This window comes from Meriones unguiculatus, chromosome 17, assembly GCF_030254825.1.
Source record: "Meriones unguiculatus strain TT.TT164.6M chromosome 17, Bangor_MerUng_6.1, whole genome shotgun sequence".
NCBI lineage: Eukaryota > Metazoa > Chordata > Mammalia > Rodentia > Muridae > Meriones > Meriones unguiculatus.
This window is the reverse complement of record NC_083364.1, coordinates 74670802-74697995: the sequence shown is the minus strand read 5'-3', so window position 1 is coordinate 74697995 and position 27194 is coordinate 74670802. Positions and strand designations below refer to the sequence as shown.

Here is a 27194-nt window from a genome sequence, read left to right as displayed (position 1 = left end):
ATGTTGAGCATTTCTTTAAGTGTTTTTCTGCCATTCTACATTCCTCTACAGAGAGTTCTCTGTTTAGCTCCACTCCCCATTTTTTAGTTGGATTACTTGATTTGTTGCTTTTTAACTTCTTACTTAGAAGATAAATGGGATGGACATTGGAAGTAGGAGAAAACGAGAAGCAGGATAGGGGCCTACCATAGAGGGCCTCTGAAAGACTCTACATAGCAGTGTATCAAAGCAGATGCTGAGACTCATGGCCAAACTTTGGGCAGAGGGCAGGGAATCATATGAAAGAAGAGAGAGTAAGAACTGAAGAGAACAGGACCTCCAAAAGGACCAAATATATCTGGGTACAGAGGCTTGTCTGAGACTGATTCTCCAACCAGGAACCATGCATGGATATAACCTAGAACCCCTGCTCGGATGTAGCCCATGGCAGCTCAGTATCCAAGTGGGTTTCCCTAGGAAGGAGAACAGGACTGTCTCTGGCATGAATTCCTTGGCTAGCTCTTTGACCTCCCCACCCACTGTGGGAGGAACAGCCTAGCTAGGCTACAGAGGAGGACGGTGCAGCCAGTCTTGGTGAGACCTGAAAAGTTAGGGTCAGGCAGGGAGATGAGAGAGGGAGAGTGGGATTGGGAGGGAATGAGAGAGGGGGCTACAGCTGGGATACAAAGTAAATAAACTATAATTAATATAAAAAATATTAAAAAAAAGAACAAGGCTGTGTTGGTCTCCTTGTAAAAAAATCTGAGCACAAGTGGTTCTGCAGAGACTGATGCACCAACCAACGACCATGTATAAAGGGGACCTAGACCCCCTCCTCAGATGTGGCTGATTGGCAGCTCAGTCTCCACATAGGTTCAAGAGTAAGGGGAGCAGGGGCTGCATCTGTCATGAACTCGGTTGCCTGCTCTTTGGTCATTTGCTTCTGGCGATGTGGCCTTGCCAGGCCACAGAGGAAGAGGATCCAGGCAACCCTGATGAGACATGATAAGCTATGGGTAGATGGCAGAGGGGAAGAACTCCCCTTTCAGTGGACTAGTAGAAGGGAATGGGGGGAAGATGGAGGGAGGGTGGGACAGGAAGGAGTTGAGGGATGGGGCTTCAATCCTGATATGTAATGAATAAATTGTAAAAAATAAAATAAAATTGGAAAAAACAAAAAAGGAAAGCAAGGCTGACATTGTCTGTGTCTTTCTTACTTACCAGACGTACTGCTGCCCCGATCTGAGCTGTTGTAAGACCCTCCTGTATTCTGGTCATAGGACTGGTTGTACGGGATGGTTGGAGGGATTGTGTCATTTGCCCGATAATCTAGACATTTCAGATAGAAAAGAAAGTTTGTTTCCTCTTAGTTATTTCATGTTTGTTTGGTTTATATTTCTGAGTAACTGAGGAAACCAGCTGGATTATTTACTTGCCTGGTTTCCTCTTCAGATTAGCACTTCTAGTTGAAGTACACACATACATAGGCACATGGATGTATTTTTAAATATAATAACAAGGTTTATAGTTCAGTGCTTGTTTCACCATGCATCAGGACTTGGATTCCGTTGAATGCCCAGTACAGTATTCTCGTTGTAAACACTTTCTCTTTCTGTCCAGTAAAGGTATTGTAATCCAAGATAGATGCCAACTGCACCTGGACCTAAACTGGCTTATTTTCTCTCGGGCTGTCTCTGCTCAAGCACACACCAAGGCTGTGCTTTACAGCTTAGTTTCATATGGTGACATCCTTAGGAGATTAGCTACCTATTTAACTCTATTTATATAGCAACAAAACTGAAACTTGTCAGCAACACTGAATCTCGTAAAAATTTATCCCCAATAAGAAAACACAGTATCTTAATTTGGCCCAGGAATGCTTCTACTTACTTAGGCAGAAGTGAAAATGCGAAAGATAAGCCTGCCACTGGCATAGGACAAGGCTAACCTGTCGTTCTGTTTGCTTTCCAGAGTCTTCATTATATTTTCACATACTCAGCTTGCTTCCAAGCAGTATAAAGGAACAGTCATTCTAAAGTGTTTGCACATAGCACCTCCAGACCTTTCCAAGGCTCAGGGTGAAAGTACACAATGTGGAGGAATGATGTGATACGAGTTTGAACCACCACAGTGAAACTCTCTTATGCTTCTTTGTCAGTCTTTGTCATCAACTTATGTAGAAATCTTAATGATTTTCATTAAATTGGGTTATTATATCAATCAAGTGCTTCCTTAAACTTGGGAAAAGGTTAGATGACTTTATTATAAAATTAAAACATACAGCATAGATTTAATCAAATGAAATGCTTAAATTATCCCTTGGTAATCTTGAGTTGTAAGCCTCAAGAAAATAAATCCTTGTCTCTAATTACTTATAGTAAAATGTGTCTTTTACCTGAATACCTGTACAACATTGCTCCATCTATTCAAATTAGCGCAATCTCGCTTTTCCTAGAGGTAGAGCTTTGCAAATCACGTTAGTACAGCACTAGCCTGAAGAACTGCAAAGAAATCAAATACCTATCTCTTTCAACCCACACATTACAATACAGAGACATTCCCCTCAGGCCATACAATACCATTCTGCTTCAAGTTAATATTAAACTCAATTTATTTTAGGTTCTATACTGACAGACTTCAATCAGGTCAACCACAGAAATTTAGGTCCTAGAATTATACATTATAGCAGTCAGAGTAACCACATGAGGTGACACAAGAAATTGAACCACTTCTCCAGTTCAAGTTTAATTTAATTATTTTTCTTCAGTTTGATATAAAAATGGCATTCGTTTCTATGACCATGTAGAAGCAATTATCTTCCATCCTCAAGTGGAAAGGATGGAATAGTCTATTTATTGAGAATGTGAGGTATTGTGATAGCTGTACATCTGCCTTATGAATAAAAGATTGCTTGTCCTAGGCAATCCTTCACCTACTATTAAATTTAAATTAATCTCAAAACCATTTGAAAATACTTATATATTATTATAAAATCAATTTTCCAAGGTGATTGTTGTGCTAATTAACTCTTTGACACTGGAAATTTTGAAGGCAAAGAAACAAGAATAATTTCAGTAATCAAAGGAAGGATTTGAGTTGGTAGTCACAGACCAGTTTTCACAGTTAGTGCCGGGAGGTAAGGGGATCACTACAGAAAGGGGTGGGAACACATGCAAAACCCTTCACCTTTGTTCAGCTTGTTTTGCTCCATGATGTTATACTGAATTGGTGCCACTTCCTGTTTCTGCTGTCCCGGAGGCTTCCAGTGCTTCTCGCTGGAGTCCCCGCCGCCATTGTTCATATTGTTGCTGAGGTTTGCCTGGATGAGCTGCGTAGTGGCATAGGGAGTGGGCTGCCCTGATGGATTGACAAAACGCCCGTCCTTCAGATTTGGGCTATTGAAGGTTTTCATCTCATTGATTTTGTTACTAAGGTCCACATCACCATAAACAGTTGACTCAGGGAGCATCAGATTTGTTTGTTTGTTATCCAGTTGGTTGTTATAATTTGCTATACAATCAGCTATGTGCAACGAAGAGGAAAAGGAAAAAGTCATTCTGCATGGTTATTCGTCTTAAATTTTTTTCCTAAGAAGCTTTCTGAGTTACAATGAAATTGGTCAATGAAGGACAAGTGTGCTTAAGATGGACAGAAGGGGTGAAATAGTCACATGGACTTTCAAAGGAAACTAAAATTTAAGAAAATCAGAATATACATAAATTTTTATGTAAGAACCAAATCATTTTGAACCTCTGTTAGTGCTATTGATGATCCAGTTTAAAACAGTTATTCTTAACTCCATCAATAGGAATTCCACTACAACAATATACATGCAAATCTGTATGTCACACCTTTTCATTTGCTGGCCTCAGTTTACTGACCTACATGAAGTTACGAGCTAGCTACTGAAATGACAGAACTAAGTAAATAAGTTGAGAACTCAGACCATGGGCAATACACATTCTAACTGCATACCAAAGTCCTGATAGTTCAATGTTTTACAAAATGCTTCTATTCAGAGCTAAGAGGAACAGGGAAAAGTAATAATAAATAGTTCCCAGGGGGATTTTATTAGTTCATTATATGGACATACAAGATAATCATTACCAGAGAAAGATGCTACATAACCAATGTTCGTAGTTTCATAATGACACCCCATGAAGTCTAAAATGACAATAATGATGATAAAATGAATCATGGTGACCAGGGTCATTTAATCAAATAAAGACAGAATAATATCTAATATTTCTAATATCTAATTTTCATGTTAATCCTACCTTCATTGAGATAATTAGGAACTAAATAACATACCAATAGATGTATTTAAAGCCTGCAGTTTAAAGTATTAAAACAGCAGGAAGAAAAAAACAACTAAAGTTATATTCTAAGTTTTAAATTAAAAAGTTACCCCAGAGGAATAATATTATTTTATTCATGTTGCTCAAAAGTGGCACCTACATTAATAGGTTTCTTAGAGAATTAGCCTTTCCACAGGACATCTTTACAAGTGATAAACTAACGTGCTTGCTACTTACAAGGTGACCAGGAACATAACCTTAAGGACTTGCAATTTCCCTATTACTCTGCGTTTCTGTTATACACAGTGAAACATGGATGTTCAGTTCATCTGGCTTGGAGTCATTGCCTCTTTAATTTCTAGGGACTAGGTTCCACTTAATAGTGATTAAGAACTACAAGAGCAATATGGTTTTGGGAAGCCCTTCTTGCTCTGGCAATCTTTCTATATGACCTTTATGAAATAGGTTGTTTCTACTCTTGGCCCTTTCTACCTTACACTGGCAGTACAGCAGCCACTGGTCATATCTGACTATAAAGCCCTTCAAATGTGGCTAGTACGCATGAGGAAGCATTCAATCAATTTGAATTTTAAAAGCCATCTGTGGCTCTCCTATTGGACAGTGTACCTCTGGATATTACGATACAGGGCTGTTAGCGTGTATGCCTTCCTGCTGGCGTCAACACTGCCTTTTATTTAGGGTTGGGGGGCTATCCAGCTAGACTATTAGAGCATGGAGCTTGGGAGGACACAGACTTGTCACATGGATAAGTAACATCTACATTCAGTGAATGAGGCCCAGGATTATCTCCGAGGATGGTCACAGCGATTGCTGTTTGATTTTTCTCACAATTTAAAACACATTCGCCTACAGCCCACCTTCTCAGTCTCCCTTTCTTATGCATATGCACTTTTCTACTTCCATAGTCACATCTTTTGGCTCTTTATAATTATTTTAGATTCAAAATTTGTGAATATTGGGACTTTCTTCTTTTGTTTTCTTGAGAAGCAATTTTAACACTCCTTCTCTATCTGGAAAATTTCACATTTCTACTCTGATGTTTTAATTTATACAATACACTACTAGTGCAGGCAGACAATGCTGCTGCTGTGGGCTTTTTGTCATACACCAGGGGGATCTTTGTGGCCTCAGAATTTGTTTTCTATTGTGAATTCTGATGTAAAGACTTAGTTCATTTTCATGAAAAAGTTTTGTTATCACCATTAGGTGATATCACCAAAAACAAATCTGGTTTTTACAGATTTACCGGTCTTTAAAGAGTCATAATAAAAATTAGAATTATAAATACTGACTTGTTCATAATTTCATTTTCCTTTATTCTATAATTTTTATGCTCTGTTCAGGGATGGAAAATACTTGACCAGGCTAGTTTGTTACACATTCATGACTGCCTAAAATTGTTGGCCAGTTTCTTTCTCATTCAGGAAGGACACATGGCCTTTTCTGGCTAACAGCTTGGTGGGGCTGATCTGTTTTCAGCGCTAGCTGTGCCCCTAACCTGGACGACTGTAGGTGGTCAGGTTGCTGTCGCTGTTCCCATTGCCCGCTGTGCAGCAATTGATGGAGCAGTCATTGTGACTGTTGCCCGTGTTGGGCCACGTGTCGGCCAGCCACGGTTGTGCGGCTGGTTCACTAATGTTGAGAAGTCCTGGCCTAGAAAACAGTAAAGAAAAGTGAGTACTGCAGGGATAGAAAACAAGTCCCATTCTGAATTCCAGTACACATTTGATTTGATTAATCTTATCGAAATTTGGTGAGCCACACTGAATGATATCATGGTGCATTTTACTTTACAGTCAGGCAATTGTAATATAATGTTCTAGAAGGCATCTCTGTGGACAGAGCTATAAATCTGTAGAGCTGTGTTTCAGAGTTCAAATCTTTATTGCCTGCATTAAAGATTTCACCTCACTTTTTGTCATGGTGACTAAAAAAAAATCAAACACAGAATCTGAAATTATCACTGCACAATTTTGAGTCTTGGAGGTTGGGCCACTTGCCCGACTTCAGTTTTGATCCATTAAAATTGCTTCATTATGAAGAAAAAAATGCTTATTTACAAAACAAACAGAGCCTTCTTATCAAGCATACGTTCATATTTTTCCTCAATGTCATAGTGACTCCATGGCATCCTGCACAGTGGTATATCAGAGTATCAGTATGCTGTTGAATAAGCTCAGGAAGATGACATATCTAAACACATCCCAAGCCCTGCGCAATCGAAAGCTAGTGAATGAAATCCCAGGAAACAAAGATGCTAAATAAAAGAAATACTAGTGCCCCCTCTCTCCACAACTGATGCTAATCCTCTTTCCTTTGTGGAGGCAGTGTATGCAGTAATTAATGGGTGACCGAGTCTGCAGGTGGCAGGGAATCAAACTGTAGTCCGTGTGCTTTTTCAACGTGGGCTCCACCTGAAAACTCAGCACAAGAAATGAAGGGCAGAAGGTGTTCTGCAACTCACCACAGAACAGACTGGCACCATAGCCTATGCCACCGTTTTGTTTAAATTGCCAAAGTATAACAACCATACTTTTCCCTTAGCTCGGTAGCACAGACTTCATATTCCCTCTCCGTGTCTTTTCTTCATTTGGTAATTTATGTTGTTAAAGGTATGTAACTTGTTATGCAAATGACAGTTATTTGAGGGCTAATTCATTTCACATGGAAAGCATGGACAGATAATTCTTATAGCCGTGCCCTCATGGGAGTATATACTCACTCAGCTAAAATGAATATTTGCTTCCTGCTTATAATGTGTGAAGCATTGTTCTGAGTTCTTTTAATGTATTCACCTATTCAATCATCACCAGTTTACAGTTTCAGACTGCTAGCTTCCAATTTTTTCAGAAAAAAACCAACCAACCAAACAAACAAACAAAAAAACCAAAATCATAAAACAAACCCAAAAACTAGAACAGTGGTTGGGGTACTTGTGTGCACAGTGAGTAGCCGAGCTGAGGTTCAGACATGCGCAGTGAGCCCTTTGTCAACTCTCTGTGTTATAAACAGATACAGAAACCTGTGGGACTTCTCTGATGTTCTCAAACATGCAGTAACTGGAAAAATGAAAAACATGCTTTATAGTCTCGAGAAGGCTGTTAAATTGGGCTGTTTAATTATTAAAAGTGTTGATAGAAACATACTTTGAAGAGCACTGTCGCCGGACTGTTGAAATTTTAAACATTTAAACAGAGGCTTGTGGCATGGATATTTGGGGTTTGAATAGCTGTTCGTTTCAGAAAAATCTACATTAGTCATGTTTCGCTTTCTTGTTTTATTTCCCCTGAACTTAAAGCTGGAGTGTTTTCACTGTTGAAGTTATTAAGAATAAAACCCCTGCATTTGGCACTGCAGAGGACTATGGTATGTATGGAGCATAGGTCAAGTGGAAAATTCCCAGACTGACTTGAATGCTTCAAAAGGAACAGACAGTGTTTTTATGCTACTGTGATTCCCTTGAAAACACGTTTATGGTGAGTGCTTTGATATCATCAGGAGCTTAGAGAACTTCTCGTATAGAGCGGTGGTTTCCAGCAGGAAGGAAGATCAACAATCACACTCTGTCGGGCTTCTGTTTAGACTTGAGTTTGGAATGAAAATTATTCTCAGGGAGAAGGTAAAACACGACTCTTGTCCCACAATGAAGCTTAAAGTGCCAGGTGTGTATTACAAAGGTCTTGGGAAAAGGCAAGGGGAGGCACAGCTATTCTGATAAAGGTGTCACTGTTTTTTGCAAGCAACAATTCTGAGGGCTATGTTTGTACAGTTAAGCTTATGGATCTGATGTGCAAGTCTAGCTGCCCAACAGAAGCAAAGCATACAGGAACCACTGGCTTACACATATTTAAAATAACTTTACACGATTGCAAATATTCATATATTAACAGTATTCCTTTGAGTCATGGCAAACAAACAAAAAGAAACAAATAACAACAACAACAACAAAAAACCCAACTGTGCTCCAAAAATTACATGCCAATTGCCTCCAGTTCTTCCTTTTCCACTGCTTCAGATATTCCTATCTCTCATTCCAAGAACACTTACTTGAATTGATAAACCACAGCATTAATGCCACAGAGTCTGAGAGCTGTGGAAAAATTATGCAGAATCCCAGCAGTGAAGGCTGCCAACCTATCGCCTGTGTCCTTTCCCCGCTGACTGGGTGAATGAGTTTCAAAGCCCTGGATACATCTCTGAGTTGCCAACATTTTTAAGAGACGCAAGATGTGGGTTTTATCCACTTCTGTCTGTTCTCCCACGACAGGAAATGTGGTATTGGCAGTCTTTACCAGGCAAGGCTGACCTTCGGACACCCTCCTTCAGGTTTCCTTAGTTTTTCCTGGTTCAGGCTGTGGTTTGGAATTTTAGTAGGCTTTCTTGGAAGAGGCAACTGGAATGTTTGAGGCATGAGAAACAAATGAGCAAGAGCAGCTATTTAATATTCCTGTGCTCTTCCTGGATCACCACACTCTCTTTGTGCTTTGCGTGTTGGGAGCAGGTCTCTTGGTAGAACCAGGATGCTCATTCTTCCCTACAGGATAACTAAATCTGCCCTGTGAGCAACTCTAAGATCTTTACATTCCCTTTTATGATACAAATTGGAAAAAAGATCCAGTCCCCCAAAACCCTTTAAAACAATCGAAGACAAAATGGGGGCCTTTGGCATGCATTTACCTATCAAGCCATTCATCCTTTTCTTAGGCTATCAATGACATCATTGAAGTACAATCACTGACCTTACTGATGTCATCTAGTAAGTTAGCTCGACTACATAATAAAAATTCATTGATTCGACGGGGAAGAGAAATCAGTCACAAGCCTAAGGATCTAAGTTCAACCCCCAGAATCAACATAAAAAGCTGTTTATCCAGCTCTGGGGAGGCCAGCCAGCCTAGCCTAAATGGTGAGTTTCTGGCAAGTGATGGAAGGACAGCAGAGGGTAACCTTTGGCCTCCACAGGCAATGCACACATGTGTGCATACACATCCCCTACCCTCAGTGTGTACACCCAAATTAATCACGAACTGTGTCCACTGTCGACTAGGATTTTATGTTTTATGGTCACTGTAGTCACATGCAGCAAGGGTTAATAAGCTCTTCTTGTCAACGTTTAAACAGTAACCATGGAAGGCTTTCTGTGCTTTGTAGTTTCTGTTGTCACCACTCAGTTCTGTCGCTAACTAAGAAGCATCCATGGACAGCATGGGAAAAATGCATTTAAAAAATCTTGACTTGATAGTCACATGTGTATGTTTGCATCTCTGTGTGAGTATGTGCAGAGCACCTTAGAACCCAGAAGAGGGTGTCTGATCCCCTGGAGCTAGAGCTACAAGCAGCTGTACACCACCTGATGTCAATGCTGCGAACACAACTTAGATCCTCTGTGAGCTCTTAACCACTGGTCCACCTCTCCAGCCTCCGCAGATTGGATTTGGTCTAAAAGCTACAATTCAGGGACACTGGATTTTTTTTTCTTTTTAAGATAAATGATTTACTTCATGCTCAACTGAGGTCGTTCCATGGTACATATTTCTCTGGAAGCTATCAAAACTGAGACTGATACACTGACAAAGGATGGGAGTAGAAAAGCATCTTTAGACCAACCTTACACACTGTGTGCAATGTCATGATCCAGGGTAGAGTGAAGACAATGTAACGTGGGCTAGCTAACGTGGAATTTCAGGATTCTGTGGGTTGGCATGTTGTCCTTGGCTCCAGGGTGCTACTGATATCAGTTCTTTCAGTATTGCAGACATGATTAACACACATCCCAAAGGTCATTCTTGTCTAAACTGGCAGAGAACCAGCAAGACTAGTTTTAATAAAACTAGATGAAGTTGGGACAGCCAGTGTTTTCTTCCAGATTAGGCAAGGGGAAAATGGGGTTTGCAGACAAATAACATTAGTGACAGCGAGAAGGGTAGGAGATGCCCAACACATGAACTCATGGATATAGGAGGTGAAAACATCCGGGTAACGGATTTTGGCTGAGGTGTCATTAACCTAGTGGTGTGTCAGGTCCATCAACGAACCTGAGGTGTATGAAGAAAACCAGGGCTGAAGGGATGGACAAAGAGGACTCAGCAGAGAAATTTGATGCGCTATGCATTCTCTGCCCCACCAATACACAACATACAAACATACACATGCACAGCTGTGCATACACAGGCATGGACACCGCACAGCCATCCATGGCTAGGAATGCTGCTGCTTCCCGATGGACTGTTTTTCTTATTCTATTTTACTTTCCCCAAAATGATGAGCAACTCCTACTACAATATAGTAGACCCTTCCATCTTCCATAAAATTTATCCTGTCTTTCTCACTATATTGTAAAATCCAGAGAGGGGATTTTGTGCAGTGGCTGTTACATAGTAGAGGTTTATTTTAGTTAGTGAATCAATATGTTTAAAATCATGTAGAAACCAAACAACAACAGAGTCATCCTGAACTAGAACTCTGAAATCTTCATCTGACTGTTGCCTCTTGAAATCCTGCACCTTTCATCATTGTGCTGGGGAAAACACTGATTTCTACTGAGTATTGGAAAATAAGTAGACGTCGCTGCCAGACATCTGCTTTTAAATTTAAACAGCTAATGTCTTCATTGTTAGTAAATTTTCAAATAGAGAGTTTAGGAACTTTGCAATTTTTCACCCACAATGGAACTGTTTAATGCTACTTACATAAATTACATTTTCATGTATTGTCCCCTACATGAAAATTTTGTTTCTATAGGTTGTAAATGCTTTAGCAAATAAATGAGGCTTACACTTTCTTTCTATGCATGTGTGTGAGCATGTGCACACATGTCCATGCATAGAGGACATGAAAACTGAAGTCTACAGTCTTTAAGTATAGACACAAAAGGTGGTGGCTAACTAATCAGGCATTCCAGATTTACCTCGGCGGAAATGTTCCTATGCCAGAGGCTCATTCATGAATGCCTGGGCTGTGACTTACATGGAATTCCCCAGAATGAAAAAAAAACATGCTGTGGTTTAATTGTCGAAAGCAGGGGATTTCTTTCGTTATGCACACTTCCTAGCTTTGGGAGTGTTTTGGAGGCTGGCTTTGTTACACAGGTATGAAAACAAGAAGTTAATCTACCCAGGAATGAAGATATTAGCGCCTCTTGCCACATGTGCAAAGTCACACCTAGAGGGAGGCAACCCTCTTCTTTCAAACCACCCTTTGTCATACAACACGCTCAGCAATGCTCGAAGCAGATGCTCCTCAGGTTCAGCAGCAACAACGGATTCATTTTTCTCTGCCCGGTAGCTAAACCCATTGTTAAAGTATACATGAAAAGGCACTCAGTAAGTTAAACAAATTTGAATCATAGAACAGTTTTTGCTGGAAGTTTTTTTTTTTTTTTAATTTTCCTTTTTTTCTCATCACCTTGATGTTACTGGATTTTTAAGAGGGTGGGGGAAAAATTAACTTATTGTGGAAAATCCTTAAGCCTGTGACTTCTACCCCTGTTTAAGACCCTTTAAGCTTTCTGCCACCTCAATCTGTGATTTCTCTGTGAATATATTACAACTCACTGAATAATAATCACCAAAAAACCTATAAATGTGGGGATTGAGGTTCATTTTAATTAGAGGTGAAAAATCTCTTTGTTAACAAGGTACCTAGATTTCTTCCTTCAAATGTATTTCCCTGCTTGTGTAGATGTGCACTATGCTAAATTCCTGCCAAGAACAAACATCACCCACAGCTTTGGAGCAACTGCTGCATTCAGCAGGTTTTAAAGTGAACACCTTTATTTGATAGTGTCTGTTAACCAGTTATATTTCTTAATCTTCGTAAGTGCCACAGCTTAATCAGTTTAACTCCTTTTAATCATCTGCTAAATCAGCAAGTCTGTTTTTCTTGAGTCAATTGCTCCCTCTCGTGGTCAAGGCCTAAAATGCAACCATTCATATCAACAATTGTAAATCCCTTGGTTTAAAAAGTACAGCTGAAGGAAGAGATCTCTTCAAAGTCTTTGAACAAATTTCACACGGAAGTTTAACCTTTTAACAAAAGAAACAATGTCAAAGACAAGAAAGAATTGGAATACCCCTTCGGATCAAAAAAGCAAGCAGTATAATTACCTCCCTCCACTGCTGACAGCTTCGCCTCCTCTTTGATAAGTTACTAGAATATTACAAAAGAGAGAGAGAACAATTAGTAGACATGTTTATAAAGCAGGAGCCATTACACACATGAACATCTTTCTAAAACGTCATTCAACCACCCATCCTACCTAGAAGCTTTGTAAAAACCACTGCAAGATGTGGCAGATTTTTGCTCCATCCTGGAATATTATAGAAGAAGCTTTTCAGACTAACTATATATGAATTTTAAAATTTCTTGGTGTCTCAATATGATCACAAAAAGCAAAATTAAAAACTGCAGAACAATGTTACTAAGCACAACTCATTTGCACGTGTACATTAGCACTCTTAAGGATTTGTTTAGACTTTCTCACTGGATCACATAATTCTATGGTTTCTGTATGTATAATTTTAAAGTCAAAGGGAAAGAAATGCTGCTAGATTGTCTTCCCAGAAGAAGGCTCAGAAGTAAAGCAAAGGCACATGGGCACATGCTCAAAAAAAAAAAAAAAAAAAAAAACAACAAAAAAAAAAAAACCCAAAAAACCTTTTATCCACATAGAGAGACTTGTACCAAGTTATAACAATTAATGTGACCTATTTTATATGTCGTTGTGAAAACCCTTTCATATTATATTTGTATCAGACACTATATCTCCATCAGACATGAATGAAAAAGAAGAAAAAGAGTACATTAGCACTCTTAAGGATTTGTTTAGACTTTCTCACTGGATCACATAATTCTATGGTTTCTGTATGTATAATTTTAAAGTCAAAGAGAAAGAAATGCTGCTAGATTGTCTTCCCAGAAGAAGGCTCAGAAGTAAAGCAAAGGCACATGGGCACATGCTCAAAAAAAAAAAAAACAAAAAAAACCCCTTTTTCCACTTAGAGAGACTTGTACCAAGTTATAACAATTAATGTGACCTATTTTATATGTCGTTGTGAAAACCCTTTCATATTATATTTGTATCAGACACTATATCTCCATCAGACCTGAATGAAAAAGAATATCCTTATGTCTTGTAAGGATTAATACATTTTATTTTGGCCAGAACAAAAAACAGATTTATAACTAGTTCGACGTGGAGTTAAGAAGATTAGCTTTCCTGTAAATACAGACACATTTTCTAAGAAGAAATGTGTTTTTAAAAGCTGCCAAGTTTCCGCTACTTAGGAAAACTCTAAACTGGAAGTCTGTTGGGGAGAGATAACTGTGCCCAGTGATCCCAATAACTGGATTAAAACTGAGGACACATAGCTTTGGGGACATCTCTGACTGGAGGTGATGTGAGAGAGGGATCCATTCTGAAAGACACTGAGTGGAAACTAGACGAAGACTTTGACTTGTTGGAATTGAAGTTTTATCTCTTACATGGGACGGATATTTTGGGGTGCCTCTGAGAATACTAATTCTATGGACAGAGACTTCCAAAGGAGAGAAATTATTCTGCTGTTGGAAAACTTGAAAGTTTAAGTCAAGGGAAGAAAGTTGCGCTGCCTAGTGTGAACTGATTAGCGTGTTAAATCATGCTGAGGGTAGGAAAAGTGTGCTCGTTCAACAGGGATACATGCACACACACAAGGCTAAGATGCAGCGTGCCATGCAAAACGTGTAACTGCATCAAGTAGATGCAAAGCAACACCAACCATTTCTACTTCAAATGCATGCCCGGCACGAGTAAAAGAGATCTGCATTCTACTCCATAAGTCTTTTCCCGAAGTTTCCATTCAGAAAGAGCTAAAACCAGAAGCACAACAGCACGGCACATGCCACACTAACACACAGAAGAAAGAGGGTAAGTGCAAATAGATACCTGTTGGTGTGAAGGTAAAGGACGGGACTGAAAAATCAAAACAAAATATAAACTAGTTATTAAGCTGAAGAGAGAAGGGGAACATATCACATTAGTATAAATCAAGCAGACAGCTGAACATAAAACAAATGTAAATAACCAAGCCAGTAGGTCTGACACTCTGATATATGAACAGCACAAATTTGAAGTCTAAAAAAAAAAAAAAAAAAAAGGAAGCTTGTCTCTACAGGTACTGTTCTGAAGTGTCTGACATGCTCATACTCTCAGGAGGAGGACTGTCTGGGTTAGCCTGCGAATGACCTTCATTTAGTAACGTACAGTCTGCCCACGGCTTTAGTACAAACAGGAATCCTCTGCTATTAATCATTTCCAAACACTGGGTGATGGAGTCTTAAACAAGCATTATCAGGGTTGTGCTGGAACCTTATCTAGACATCTGAAAGTAAATGCTTATTAAGTGGGATAATAGGTGCAGTGGAGTGTGCTTTACTGGAAGGGAGGGAGGGAGAGAGGGAGGAAGGAGGAGAAGGAGGATGGAAGGAAGGAGGCAGAGGGGCAAAGGAGGGAGGGGAGAGAATCATAAACTCATACAGCTTTACTGATAAGAAATGCCTGGCATCACAGAAACAGGGTAACATGTTTGTTATCACCATAAAATTTTTTGAATGAATAGGAAAAGTTGTGGAGCTAAAAACTCCAATTTCTCTCCATAGTTTGCATTTAGAAGCTTTCTAGGAGTAGACAGAACATTTTTTTTTAAACGCCATCCTGGAAGCTGAACAAAAGAACAATAAGACCCCTCTGAGAACCTTCCCTCTCTCTGCAGTGATAAATCTTAATCTAATCAATAATGCCTGAAATTGAACTGCAGACCTCAAAAGTCGCTGTCTGGCCTCCCCCACTCTCCCCATCATCTCCCATTGCTGGCTATGGACTAGCAGCATAGCAATTTCCATGTCATTTCATAGAGGGAGGAGACTGAATGATTTTCCAATCTCTTCCCTTCCATTTAAAGTAAATGCAGCCCTGATAAAGAAAGGAGGGAAACCCCATTCCTTCCTTGCAGATTAAAACTTGTTTCCCACAAACCTTCAGGGCAAATAAGCTGGAATGTTGATGATTTTAACATGTATCAAAAAGCTGAAGGATATTTTTCATTCATCCATTAATAGCAAACTGATGTTAGGATCAGAGCTTTGACGGGAACATGCTGGAAGCCTGTAGCATCTTCACTTCTTTCCAAACCACTCAATGCTAGCATACTAGAGAGAGCAACAACAGAACCCTCAATGCACTCTCAGTTTATCCACTGGCCTTCATATGTAGCACAGCAGACCCACCTTAAGGATTCTATTGTGGTTTTTTTCACTCAGATCTTTTCAAAGTCAATATAATTTAGCCACATTAAAAAGCTCCCATAGTGACAAGTCCTCATAACACACAAAAAAGAGGTGCATTTGAAACCAAAGCTATTCAAGCAAGAATGGAGTGCCTGAACATTAATTTGCGATTACAAGGACATGGGGAAATAGAAAAGGCCAGTGCAGGCACTTCTAGTCCTAATTTGTGAAGATAAAGGACAAATAAAGAAAGGGCAGTAATAAGTGGAATTTTTATTTTAAAAAATTTTAAAACCCAATTTTTTTCTCAAATCTTCCAATAATACATTTAACACGCAATGTGCTCACTGATGTTGGAGATCTGTGTGGATGGACATTGATGGGTATGCAGGGCTCCTACATATCACACCTCCAGTGAAATGCAGTGAGACCATACCAAAAATCCTCACTAGTATCCAGAATCACACCCTGGCTTAACATTGTATACACAAATGCACACTTTGCAATGATTTCTGTAAAATATTCCACAGCTTCTTTTATTAAAACCACTGGCATTCGTATAATATAGGACAGCCATCTACAGACCTAAAGAGGCTAAACACTAAGGAGGATCTTAGGGAGGATGCTTAAGGCTTATTCAGAATGGCAAACAGACTAGACACCAGAAGTGGTGGAAGAGAGGTAACAGGATGGGAGCCTACTATAGAGAGTCCTCTGAAAGGATTCACCCAACAGGGGATTGAAGCAGATGCTGAGATTCGAGGCCATACTTTGAGCAGAGTACAGGGAGTCTTATGGATGAAGGGGGGTTAGGGGGGTTAGAGGAACATGGAGGGGACAGGAGGCCCACAAGAAGACCAGCAAAGCTAAAGGATCTGAGCCCACGGGGTCCTGCAGAGACTGATGCACCATGCATGGAGAGGACCTAGACCCCTGCTCAGATGTAACTGATTGGCAGCTCAGTCTCCCTGTGGATCTCTGAGTGAGGAGATAAGGGGCTGCCTCTGTCATGATCTTTGATCACCGGCCCCTGGTGATGCGGCCTTGCCAGGCCACAGAGGAAGAGGATCCAGGCATTCCTGATGAAACTTGATAAGCTATGCGCAGATGGCAGAAGATGAACTTCCCCTTCCAGTGGACAAGAGGAAGGGGATGGGGAGGTAAAGGGGAGAGAGGGTGGGACTGGGAGGAGTTGAGGGAGGGGGCTACAATTGGGATATATAAGGAGTAAATTGTAAAAAAAAAATCACTGGCATTAGTTTTTGGCATAGGAAATTTAAATTAACACAACATACTTCAAAAAAGGGAAAAAAATCGCCAAAGTGACAAGAGCAGAATCAAGGGCTCACTAAACTACATTTGTAATTATGTTCCATGATTTCTGCTTCAACAGAAGCTAATTGAAAAGACAATGGTATTAGTTGGATAGTACTGGGGAATGCATGTAGGTGTTTACTGGCATGCTCAAAAGATATTAGTGAAGGGAAGGAATGCTGTAGAGAGCAAGGAGAGTTTTGTATCACCTCTTTAGACAACAGAGAGCATTAACCTGCTACAATTACACAGCTAAGACAAGCCACTGTGTCTTAGAAATGCCAGAGCTCAGGGACTGGATGCCTACCCAATCGAGTTGTTGGTGGAGATTCCCTCGACCAGAAAATACAAGGAACTCCGAATTTAAACATCACTACATCATGTTTCCTAACTCAAATCACATTTCAAAGACAGACTCCAAGAGCATCCTGCTCCTTTCCCAACTGCACCCCCAAACCCCTTCCCTGCATTGATTTGGAGCCAAAGGTTCACAGGTCAAACTGTGCCTGGTATTGTTCCACATAATGAGCCACTCTCTTTTCAGTGGCCCTAAGCCCTTCTTTGCTATTTCACAGGCAGGACCACTGACAGGACACATGTCTATAGGACTGATGAGAATGCCTGTGGAGATTTACATAGGGAGAGGAGGCTGCAGAGCCAGTCAGGGATTATTTTCCACAGAACTGATGACAGTCTGGCTCAGTTCTTCTGCCAAGATCTCCTGTAAGCAAGAGCACGCTGTAGAGTGCTGACCTAGACTTCTGCCTAAATGTATAGGGGCATTTGACTTCCACCTAGCATCAACAATACTCACTTAGCCACATGATCAGGCAGAGAGAGTTCTTTGCCGGGACATGTATAAAGTGTTTGCTTAGGGGACATGTGCACAATCAGAAAAAGGAGGCAATGGTTGGGCAAGGGACATCCCTATTAGCAACCTTTATAAAACCTGCATTGCGGCAATGTAAATCTCTTATCGCAGGGTCATGTATGGGCCCTATTCCTAGAGTGAATCATAATGTTACCATTCAAATCATGATAATTTTGAGAAAAAGGAGCGTTATAAATAAGGACAGAAAAAGAGGCCTTCCACTAAACACTGTGACTTGCAGCTGACCTATTGTGGCGCGCAGTTAATGAATGCATGGGAATGGAGCGGTGGTAAGGACCACCACACAGGGGGCTCCAAGACCTGAGGGGTGTGTTGCAGATATGTGTGACCCTCTCAGCAGATGTAGCCATCCTCAGGGCAGTGAATCACAACAAGCAAACAGTGATTTCTAAACCTGAGCAGACACTGTAACAAGCAGACACTGTAACAAAATTATTAGCTGAGCGCATATAAATATTCAGCTCCACAATGTTAAATCTGTGAGTGGCAAATAAACCTCTCCAGTTGGCTACATAAAGCATCTCACACAGCCATCATTCCTATCCACTAAGGGCACCTGTTATAAATGGCAGCAAATGCTCATCTGGAAGAACCAAGCTAAAACAAAGCAAAACCTAAAGTACCATCAACCAACAATAATTCTGAATTTAAAGCCTGAATTCTTGTGATAGGTGATTTCCAGTTTCCCACAAGAGCATGAAATAAACTATCCGCCTGAGATTTTTAGGGCGATGTCTAGACCTTGAAGAAGCCTAGGAGTGGGTCTGAGTGGCTGGCAGAAGTCTATTTGCTGTCCTGCTGTTACTTAAGCAAGCTCCTGTGTGGGCAGTGTGGAGAAATGACAGCACCACTGAAAACCTTCTGGTGTTAAAGGCATATAATGATGGCCGTGTGACACGATTAACATCCTATCAGTGTAAGATAAATGGTTCTATGGCCGGCACACCTTTCCTTATGCCCGCGTATGTGCTGCTGAGCCCGTTCCTCTTCTTGCGGTGCCTGTAAAGCCAGATGCTGAAGACCATGAGGATAATCCAACAGGCTGCCCCGATGCCCGCAATGAAAGCCGGCTGCTTCACCACATCAGAGATCTGCTGGGCAAGGCTCACTTGGTCCTCGGGAGACACGGGGTTTCCATGAGAATCTGAAAGGCCATCTCCTAGTTAATGAGGGTCCACACAACAACACTGCACACATACAGAGCATACACAGCTCTTGTTTCATCTTGTTAATAATTGAACCATGATTTCCATTTTGCCTCAGCGATCACAGGGAAGTTCGTGAGATTTTCAGGAATTTTTTTTCCTCTGATTTTAATTCGAAACAAGTATGTCATACTTTTATGAGACTATAGTTGAAGATAAATGCTCACTGCCTCTTTATTTCAGAAAACTATCCATGGGTATATAGAATAGGTTTTATCGGATAAAACTAACTAGAGAGACCAATATAGCCCTAAAATATGGAATAATTTAATATATTCCTATAAACAAGGGTTGTTGAAGAAGTAAATATGGGAAAAAAATTTCTCATGCTTCTGTAGAAATCCTCAAATACTTGCTTCAAAAATGGTAAAAATGGGTCAGGCATCCTGACCCATAGATTTAGTTCCAGCACACACGAGGCAGAGGCAGGTGGATTTTTGTAAGACTGAGACCAGCCCAGTCTACAGAGATTCCCAGGCCAGCTTGGGTTACATAGTGAAACTCTGTCTTAAAAATGGTGTGTGCGGCAGGGAGTGGACAGGGGGCTGGAACTGAAATTTTACTTCTTCTGTAAGTAGATATTAAAAAAAAGTGTGCTTGCTCCCTTCCCACAACTATTTTGCAGGATTCTTACCTATCTTATTAACACATGCTTTGAACCTATATTCAGAAAGAATTATAAGACTGAAGATCACTTAAAATACTATAAAAATTAGCATTGCAAGGACCATGAATAATCTTTCTTTTAAAATAATAATGATGGTCATATTAGATATAAGAAAAGAGTATTAAATATGTAAAAAGAATCATCAAGTGTTATGAATAGCCAAAAAGACTCATATTTTCCAGTAGACATTTTGATTCAAAAATTAAAAATTGATGAAATATATGGGTAATAAAATTTACTCATTTTACATTTGTCTTAAGCCTACAGAGATGTCTCTGAAACCTGCAATTCTTAGTTTCAGGTCCCACAGAGCTTCCTGTAAACTCTTTGAGGGAAACTGAGGCTGTTGCTCCATCATCAAGGCAGCCCATTTGTTGGCCCTGAGTGATGCCCAGTAATAAACCTGCCTAGCTAGCCAAATCCCTACCCGTGGCCGTAGTTTTAATGTTATTCCCACACAGCATCCGGTAAAACAAGAACGCTTACTCATTTTAGGATGGTTGGTGCTTTCTCGCTCTTAATACATCATTTGACCAAAGAACATTGCTGCCCTGCATTTCTGTAGTTTTTTGTTGGTTTGGATTTATCTTTTCCTTTTTATTGATTACTTTTGTTATTTGACACATACAGCATATTTTGATCACTCTCCCTACCCTAGTTTATCTCATTCCCGTTCCTATCAGCTTCCCTCATTGCTACCACTTTCTTTCTCAGATTTATGTCTTATGGTTTTGTTTTGTGACCCACTTAGTGTAACCAGGGCCATTAGATATTTATGAACACTGGATTGGACTTATGCAGGAATTATGGAGTCAGGAACAGCCATCAGTGGGCACCTGGTGAAAGGGAATGGTTCCCCCTTGTCCTAAACCCATTAGCAGCGAACAGAACAGCAAAGAACCAGAGAGTTGATTTAGGCCTTTTTTTTATGTCATAAGAAAGTCAGACCCTTTGAAAACACTGCTAGTTAGAGTCTTTCAGATGCGCTCAGTAGACTCCTGTCATACGTTCAATGCACATCCCATCTGTCTTTCTAAACGAGGATTGATCATCTTACCCCATGTCCGCTCAATTGATTATCTTTTTTAGGTGTATAGATTTCATTATGTTTATCATATCTTCTAGGTCTATATAAGTGAGTATATCCCATGTTTGTCTTTCTCCTTCTGGGATATTTCACTCAGAATGATCTTTTCTAGATCCCACCATTTGCCTGCAAATTTCATGATTTCCTCCTTTTTGATTGCTGAGTAGTATTCCATTGTGTAAAAATACCACAATTTTTGTACCCATTCCTCATTGATGGACATCTGGGTTGTTTCCAGGTTCTGGCTATTACAAATAAAGCTGCTATAAACATGGTTGAGCAAGTATCCCTTTTGTGTACTTGAACGAACTTTGGGTATATACCTATCAGTGGTATAGCTGGGTCTTGAGGAAGCTCAAAGCAAAGACTCATGACCAAACCTTTGGCAGAGTACAGGGACTCATAAGAAAGAAGGGGAGTTAGTCTGATGGGGAAAGGATAGGAGCTCCACAAGGACCAAATATATCTGGGCACAGGGTCTTTTCTGAGACTGACATTCAACCAAGGACCATGTATGGATATAACCTAGAACCTCCACTCAGATGTAGCCTGTGGTAGCTCAGTAACCAATTGGTTTCCCAAAGTGAGGGGAACAAGGACTATTTCTAACAGGAACTCAATGACTGGCTCTTTGGTCTCCCCACCCCCGAAGGGAGGAGCAGTCCTGTTAGGCCACAGAGGAGGGCTTTGCAGCCAGTCCTGAAGATACCTGATAAAACAGGATCAGATGAATGGGGAGGAGGTACCCCCTTATTAGTGGACTTGGAAAGGGGCACGGTGGAGATGAGGGAGGGAGGGAGGGACTGGGAGGGAATGAGGGATCGGGACATGGCTGGGATACAGAGTTAAAAAATGTAACTGATAAAAAAAAAATTAAAAAAAAATAAAAAAATAAAAAAAGAAAGTCAGACCCACCTTCTAGCAACACATTTCAGCTTTTATAAGACTGTATGTGTGCATGTATGCATGCATTTGTGTGCAAATGTAACTATGCGTGATGTGATGTGGATAGATACACGTAAAGGACAGAATTCAGCATTGAATGCTTTCCTGGATTGCTTTCCACTTCAGGATCTTTCACCAACTATCGCGCTCACTATTTCAGCTAGTCTTGTTGCCAGCAAGCTCCAGAGGCAAGTTCCTCTGCCTCTCCAGTGCTGGGCTTTTCAAAGTGCACCGGGATTTTCAAAGTGCACCATCATGCCCCTGGGTACCAGGGACTCCAATCTGGATCCTCACATTTGGCACAGAGCCAACTCTGCAGATCTGTCCTTCTGTTATCTCCCAGTATCTCAGTATGGTCAACCCAGATGTGCATCTGGTACTCTTGCCTCCTCATAACCAGCTTGGGACACAGCAGTTCCGCCTATTTCACTGACTCCACTCACTGTCTTTGGATTGTACACATGTACAGTAGTGACAGCGATGAGGCAAGACTATGGAACCATCACTGTTTTCTCTCGGAACAATTGAATGCCCTACAGGAAACTTCTAAACACCAATAACGACACCCCTCTACAGGTCCTCTTTTTAGATTCATGCCTGCAGGGTGAATGAGTTGCTCCTCTGCCCCACTGAGCCTTGTCTGTAACGCCATTCCTTGAGGATCTGGGAGTAAACTGCCTCTGTTATGTCACATCTTTGGTCCCATTGCCTCCTCCATGTCTCCTTGGAGACACATATACCCAGCCCTCATTCAACCTGGTCAAAGGTGTCCTAGGGACAGGCTTTGTAGGCAAATTACATATGAATTCCAGGGCATGTTACAGTCAGTCTAAGTTCTCTGTGACAGGGACAGCAGCTCATGGGATAGACATTTAGGTATATAAGCCACAACCCATGAGGAGATCCTTGGAGTCCTGTCAAGGGAGGTCTGGTTTACACTCACTCCATAGAAAAAGAACACAGACCCAAATCAAAGAGACACACAGCAATTCTGTTAATACAATTTGCTTTAAAATAGGAACAGTCTTCAGTTCCAATTTTTTTTCTAGAAAAATAATCAACACACTAATTCTATACACATAGTATTTCTTAACTTGAATATTGCTTATTAAATTGTATTGCCTCTCAACAAGATAATTGGTAGAAAAAATAAATAGCTTTCAGCGTCTATTGAGACTGCCTTAGAAATACAGCCCGTCTCTCCACATGAAATGTCTAAATTGCTCTTCAGGCTGCCTGTGTGTGTGTGTGCGTGTGTGTGCGTGTGCATGTGTATATATGCGTGTGTGAGTATGTGTGTGCGTGTGTATATATGCGTGTGTGAGTATGTGTGTGCATGCTCGACATGCACCTTTTCCTTGAACAAAACTCCTAGTGTCATTCTACAGAGCGTCCAGGCTGAAAAACTCTATTTTCACAAGCTGAAAAACCCCATTTTTCACAAGCATCACCTGCTTTCAACTGTTTGTTGACTGAAAGTTTTATTTCATTTCCCAGATCCTTTTATCTCCAGTTGTCCTAATAGCATTTGAGCCTCTCAACATTCACTAGGCAGACCTATTCTTTTTCGTTCTTAATTCATCCTTTGTATCTACTAGGTTTATAGATTTCATGGCTATTTATGCAAGGGTAAATTGGGTAGCTTTAGATTTTATAGAGACAGGCATGGGAGGTTCCAACGCAAGTGACCAGATGGGCTTAACAGAATAAAGTGTAGTGTGACTAATGAATTGAAATGGCCAGTCGGTATCTCAGGCTTTGTCTCATTGCAGCTGAGGCTGTGTTAAAATATAGGAAACTGGAGCACACTTATAATTCCAAGAAAGCCATTAAATATTTTGATATAAATCTTAATAAAATTACTCATAGTCCTTTTTGCCAATTTATCTTCCAAAAGGATAGGATGAAAAGGCCATGTTCTAGAAAAGCAAACAAGGCCAAAAGGATCAAAACAATGTAACATATTAAAAAATAGATACTGACATTGCACAAAAAGTAGGTAAATGTGTATGTATGAACTTATATTTGTTCCGGCATGTGTGTTATAACATTGTAACAGATGTATTAAGCAATTTTTTTCCTGGTTTCCTCTGTTGCTTGAAATAAATCATGAAGCTATTTTTGACTAAAAGGATATGCATGCAAGCATTACTTTCAAAGTTGCTAAGTGGAAAAGATAAGTTAAAAAATTATTAGAATCTACCCCATGGATGTGACTGATTCAGCAAGCTTTAATGGGGATCTCATCATTTCCACTTAAATCTTTACTAGGTGGAAGGTGGCTCCCAACCTAGTGACCTCCTTACTTGGTGGTCCCAATCATCTTAAGTGTAATCAAACCCGGTGAGAGTGATATGCACCTTTCTAAGCCTGAAGCTTTTAAGCTCTACCGCAGGAGACGTTTCCTTTCCCCTCTTCAGCTAGCCTGGGGATAACGCTGGAAACGTCATCTTAAAGACGCAGTCTCATGGTGAACATGGGACTCTTAACGCGTATGTGGAACTGAGTTTTCACCAGCAGCTATTGTTTAAGATCCTCCACTGTGTTATGTCACAGAAGTGACTGTCCACGTCTAGGACCCAGCTTTGTCTTCACAGTGGAACATGAACAGTATTCGAGGCTGAACGTTTTTTAATTTTATTTTGACATAATTCTAGGACAACAATATTGTTAGTACATTAAGACAGTATGCATTTGTGAAGAATGAAGACTTGTGTATTACCTGATCATTTGTTCACAATTTAAACTGTGACATAAAATATTGTAAAGTTAATTTCTGATTGTTAATATATAAAGTTGACTGTGTACTTATTACCTTTAATAATTTAAATGTCACTGCTTAAAGATCAAACTATTTTCTGTTGCCTTTTTAGAAACTGTACTATTTGTTGTTTCATATTTTCCTACTAATAGCCTATTAATTTGTATATTCTGCATATGTTTTCTGTAGTGAATGGTATCATGAAGGCTTCTAGACTACATTTTCTTTTTCATTAACATGATACTTCTTAAGCAGAAACTGTATTTACCTTCTATGTAATTAGCATATAACTATTTCAAATTAAGATCTTAATGCACCTTTTGTAATGAAAAACAATTATAATTTTAAATAGACATTAAAATGTAAATATAGATTTCACATTGCTATAAATTTCCAGTACCTGGATTAAGTGTTTCAAGGAAGGGCGTTATTTCCCTTCCCACACAGTTGTAAAATCCATAAGTGGAAAGACTGGTCTTTCTTTTTCATTGAGTTTTCCTTGATGTTCAATTAACAACAGTTGTTAATTAGATAAAAATTCAATCAGACAGAGTCAGAATGACAGTAAATATTGACAACTCTTACTTAAAAGAGCAGTAATGTCCACTTTGCTGTTTTAGTTGTGAGGCATCTACAGTCATTAATCATATATAACATCGTGGTTAATGAGATATAGAAACATGTTTCCATAAGACTGCATTGCCTAGTGATGCCATAGACGTCTGAGTGTAACTACTGGGTGATGCCCACACCATGACAACAATCACCTAACGATCTAACGCTGTATTTCTCTGAGCGTGTTGCCCTTGGGAGATGATTCATGGCTACAGATCTATAGTTACCTGTGTTTAAAATAAAGATGGCCCCATTGCATAAATCATACTCTGCCTTCTAGTTCACCTGCAACAACAGCTGGACAATATGCAAAATGAAAACAGCAAAGCAGGGCAAGTGGCAAAATGATGGTGCTTACCTAGCTGGATGAACTGAGGCTCACTCTTCACCCCAGGACCAGCCCCAGTGCTTGCGGCCACCTCCACGCTGTAGCGGATCCCAGGAACCAGAGAGGGGATGACCACAGACAAGGTAGAACCGTCCACTGTCTTGTTTATGTGATACCGAGTTTCATTCCCCAGACACCAAACCTGTAAGAATTATATAAAAAAGTAAAGCTGGTAACTCATCCAACGTAACACAAAGCTCAGCAAAAATCACAGAGGAGTCTCAGGCTTACCCAGAGCTCAGATCTGTCAAGAATTCTATGTAGGAAACTTCAGAAGTCATTCTTTTTCTTTGACCTAATTCTGAGATTATTCTAGTCAAACTGAATATTAGCGATAGTTTTAAGATTCCTTCATGTTTTTGTGAGCACTTTAAAAAAATCTATAATCATTTAAGAATTTATCATATAGGGGCTAGAGAGATAGCACAACAGTTAGGAAGGCTTGCAACATAATCAGGGTTCTTGAGGACTGGGGTTTGGATCCCAATACCTACATAATTTAGCCTATAAACATCTGTAACTATAGCCCTGAGGGCTCTGATGCCATTTTTTGGCCTCAGACAGGCACACACATAAGTAAATATTTAAAATAAACAAATTATTTTAAAAATATTTTAACCTATAAATTGGTCAGCTTGCTAGAACATGGTTGTTTCTCTCAAAGGCTCTCATCAGCCCACTTCATTAGATTTCTGTTCAATTGTTTTGACATCAAGACATCTTCATGAAGAAATTAAAAATTATTCTGCAGAAAGCTGTGAGTATTCACATAAATAATAATAGCCAGAGGCAGGTGGATTTGAATTTGAGGCTGGCCTGGTCTACAGAGCGAGTCTAGGACAGCCAAGGCTACACAGAGAAACCCTGCACCGACCCCCCCAAAAAAAGAATAATAATGTATCTGCCACCATTTGACAATCATACTGTAAGATAATTTCATTTAACCAGATGCCACAGTACAAAGGTACATTGGCAGTCCTGATCCTGGTATTTCAGGACAGAATTAATCAGAACTGTCACTAACACATCACATGAATATCAAAACCAAGAAACAGTTGTCTGAGAAGGCAGAAGAGATCTCAAATAATCTAAAATACTTTATATAAATATCGGTGAGAGTGAAAATAAAATATTACCAAGGGATAAGCGTCACCTTAGTGTATGTATGTATCGAGAGTATGGAGTGCTGAACTGTGATCAATGGGCAATATTTGCAGTCTGAACTTCTTCCATTTAAATTGAAATAATAATTTCTGCTTCATAACACATAGGGGATTAATTAAGAGAATAACAATATACACTTGGTGTGAGAAATTTCTTATAATAAAAAGGTAGCGGTGTAGTCCTGAGCTTTAATAGTGCAAAGCTATCTTTGCAATAGGAAACCATCTGCCTTCTCCAAAGAGGGAAAATTGGAAGTATGGACTATACTCTAGGCCTTGATTTAAGTTTCATTAAAAGATTAATCATAAAATGTTAATTTTGAATCCGCTAAATATGGGGGATGATGAATAGTTTTATTGTTTCCACAAGGAAACAACATATAGACTAGTGAATAATACTCTGGGTTCTGTGAAATGCCCTTCAGCAGTAGGAAGGGTTAGTTAGGATGGGCTGTGACCTCAATTATAGTGGGAACACAGACTTAGAGGCAATCTGAAACACCCGGGTCCTCCATCTCTTGGCCAATAACATTCAACTTTTCTCTTTGAAAGTTTTTATTACTGCAGTACAGTTTCAATGCATAGCGCTCACAA

At 39.9% G+C, this 27194-nt stretch overlaps 1 protein-coding gene across 9 annotated transcripts in view; it reads right to left on the bottom strand.

Annotated features, from left to right (window-relative positions):
* The window catches only part of Robo1 (roundabout guidance receptor 1), a 1064494-nt gene that overhangs the window by 42065 nt on the left and 995235 nt on the right, over positions 1–27194 (bottom strand). For 4 of the 9 annotated variants that reach the window (XM_060370628.1, XM_060370627.1, XM_060370630.1 and 1 more), the window contains 7 exons: positions 25408–25579; positions 18716–18913; positions 14224–14250; positions 12404–12446; positions 5797–5951; positions 3166–3501; positions 1201–1308 (listed from right to left, as the gene is read on the bottom strand). In XM_060370628.1, coding sequence (XP_060226611.1) covers positions 1201–1308; positions 3166–3501; positions 5797–5951; positions 12404–12446; positions 14224–14250; positions 18716–18913; positions 25408–25579 — 1039 coding nt within the window. The remainder of the gene's footprint in view (positions 1–1200; positions 1309–3165; positions 3502–5796; positions 5952–12403; positions 12447–14223; positions 14251–18715; positions 18914–25407; positions 25580–27194) is intronic. The other 5 variants (XM_060370629.1, XM_060370635.1, XM_060370634.1 and 2 more) reach the window with 3 other exon arrangements.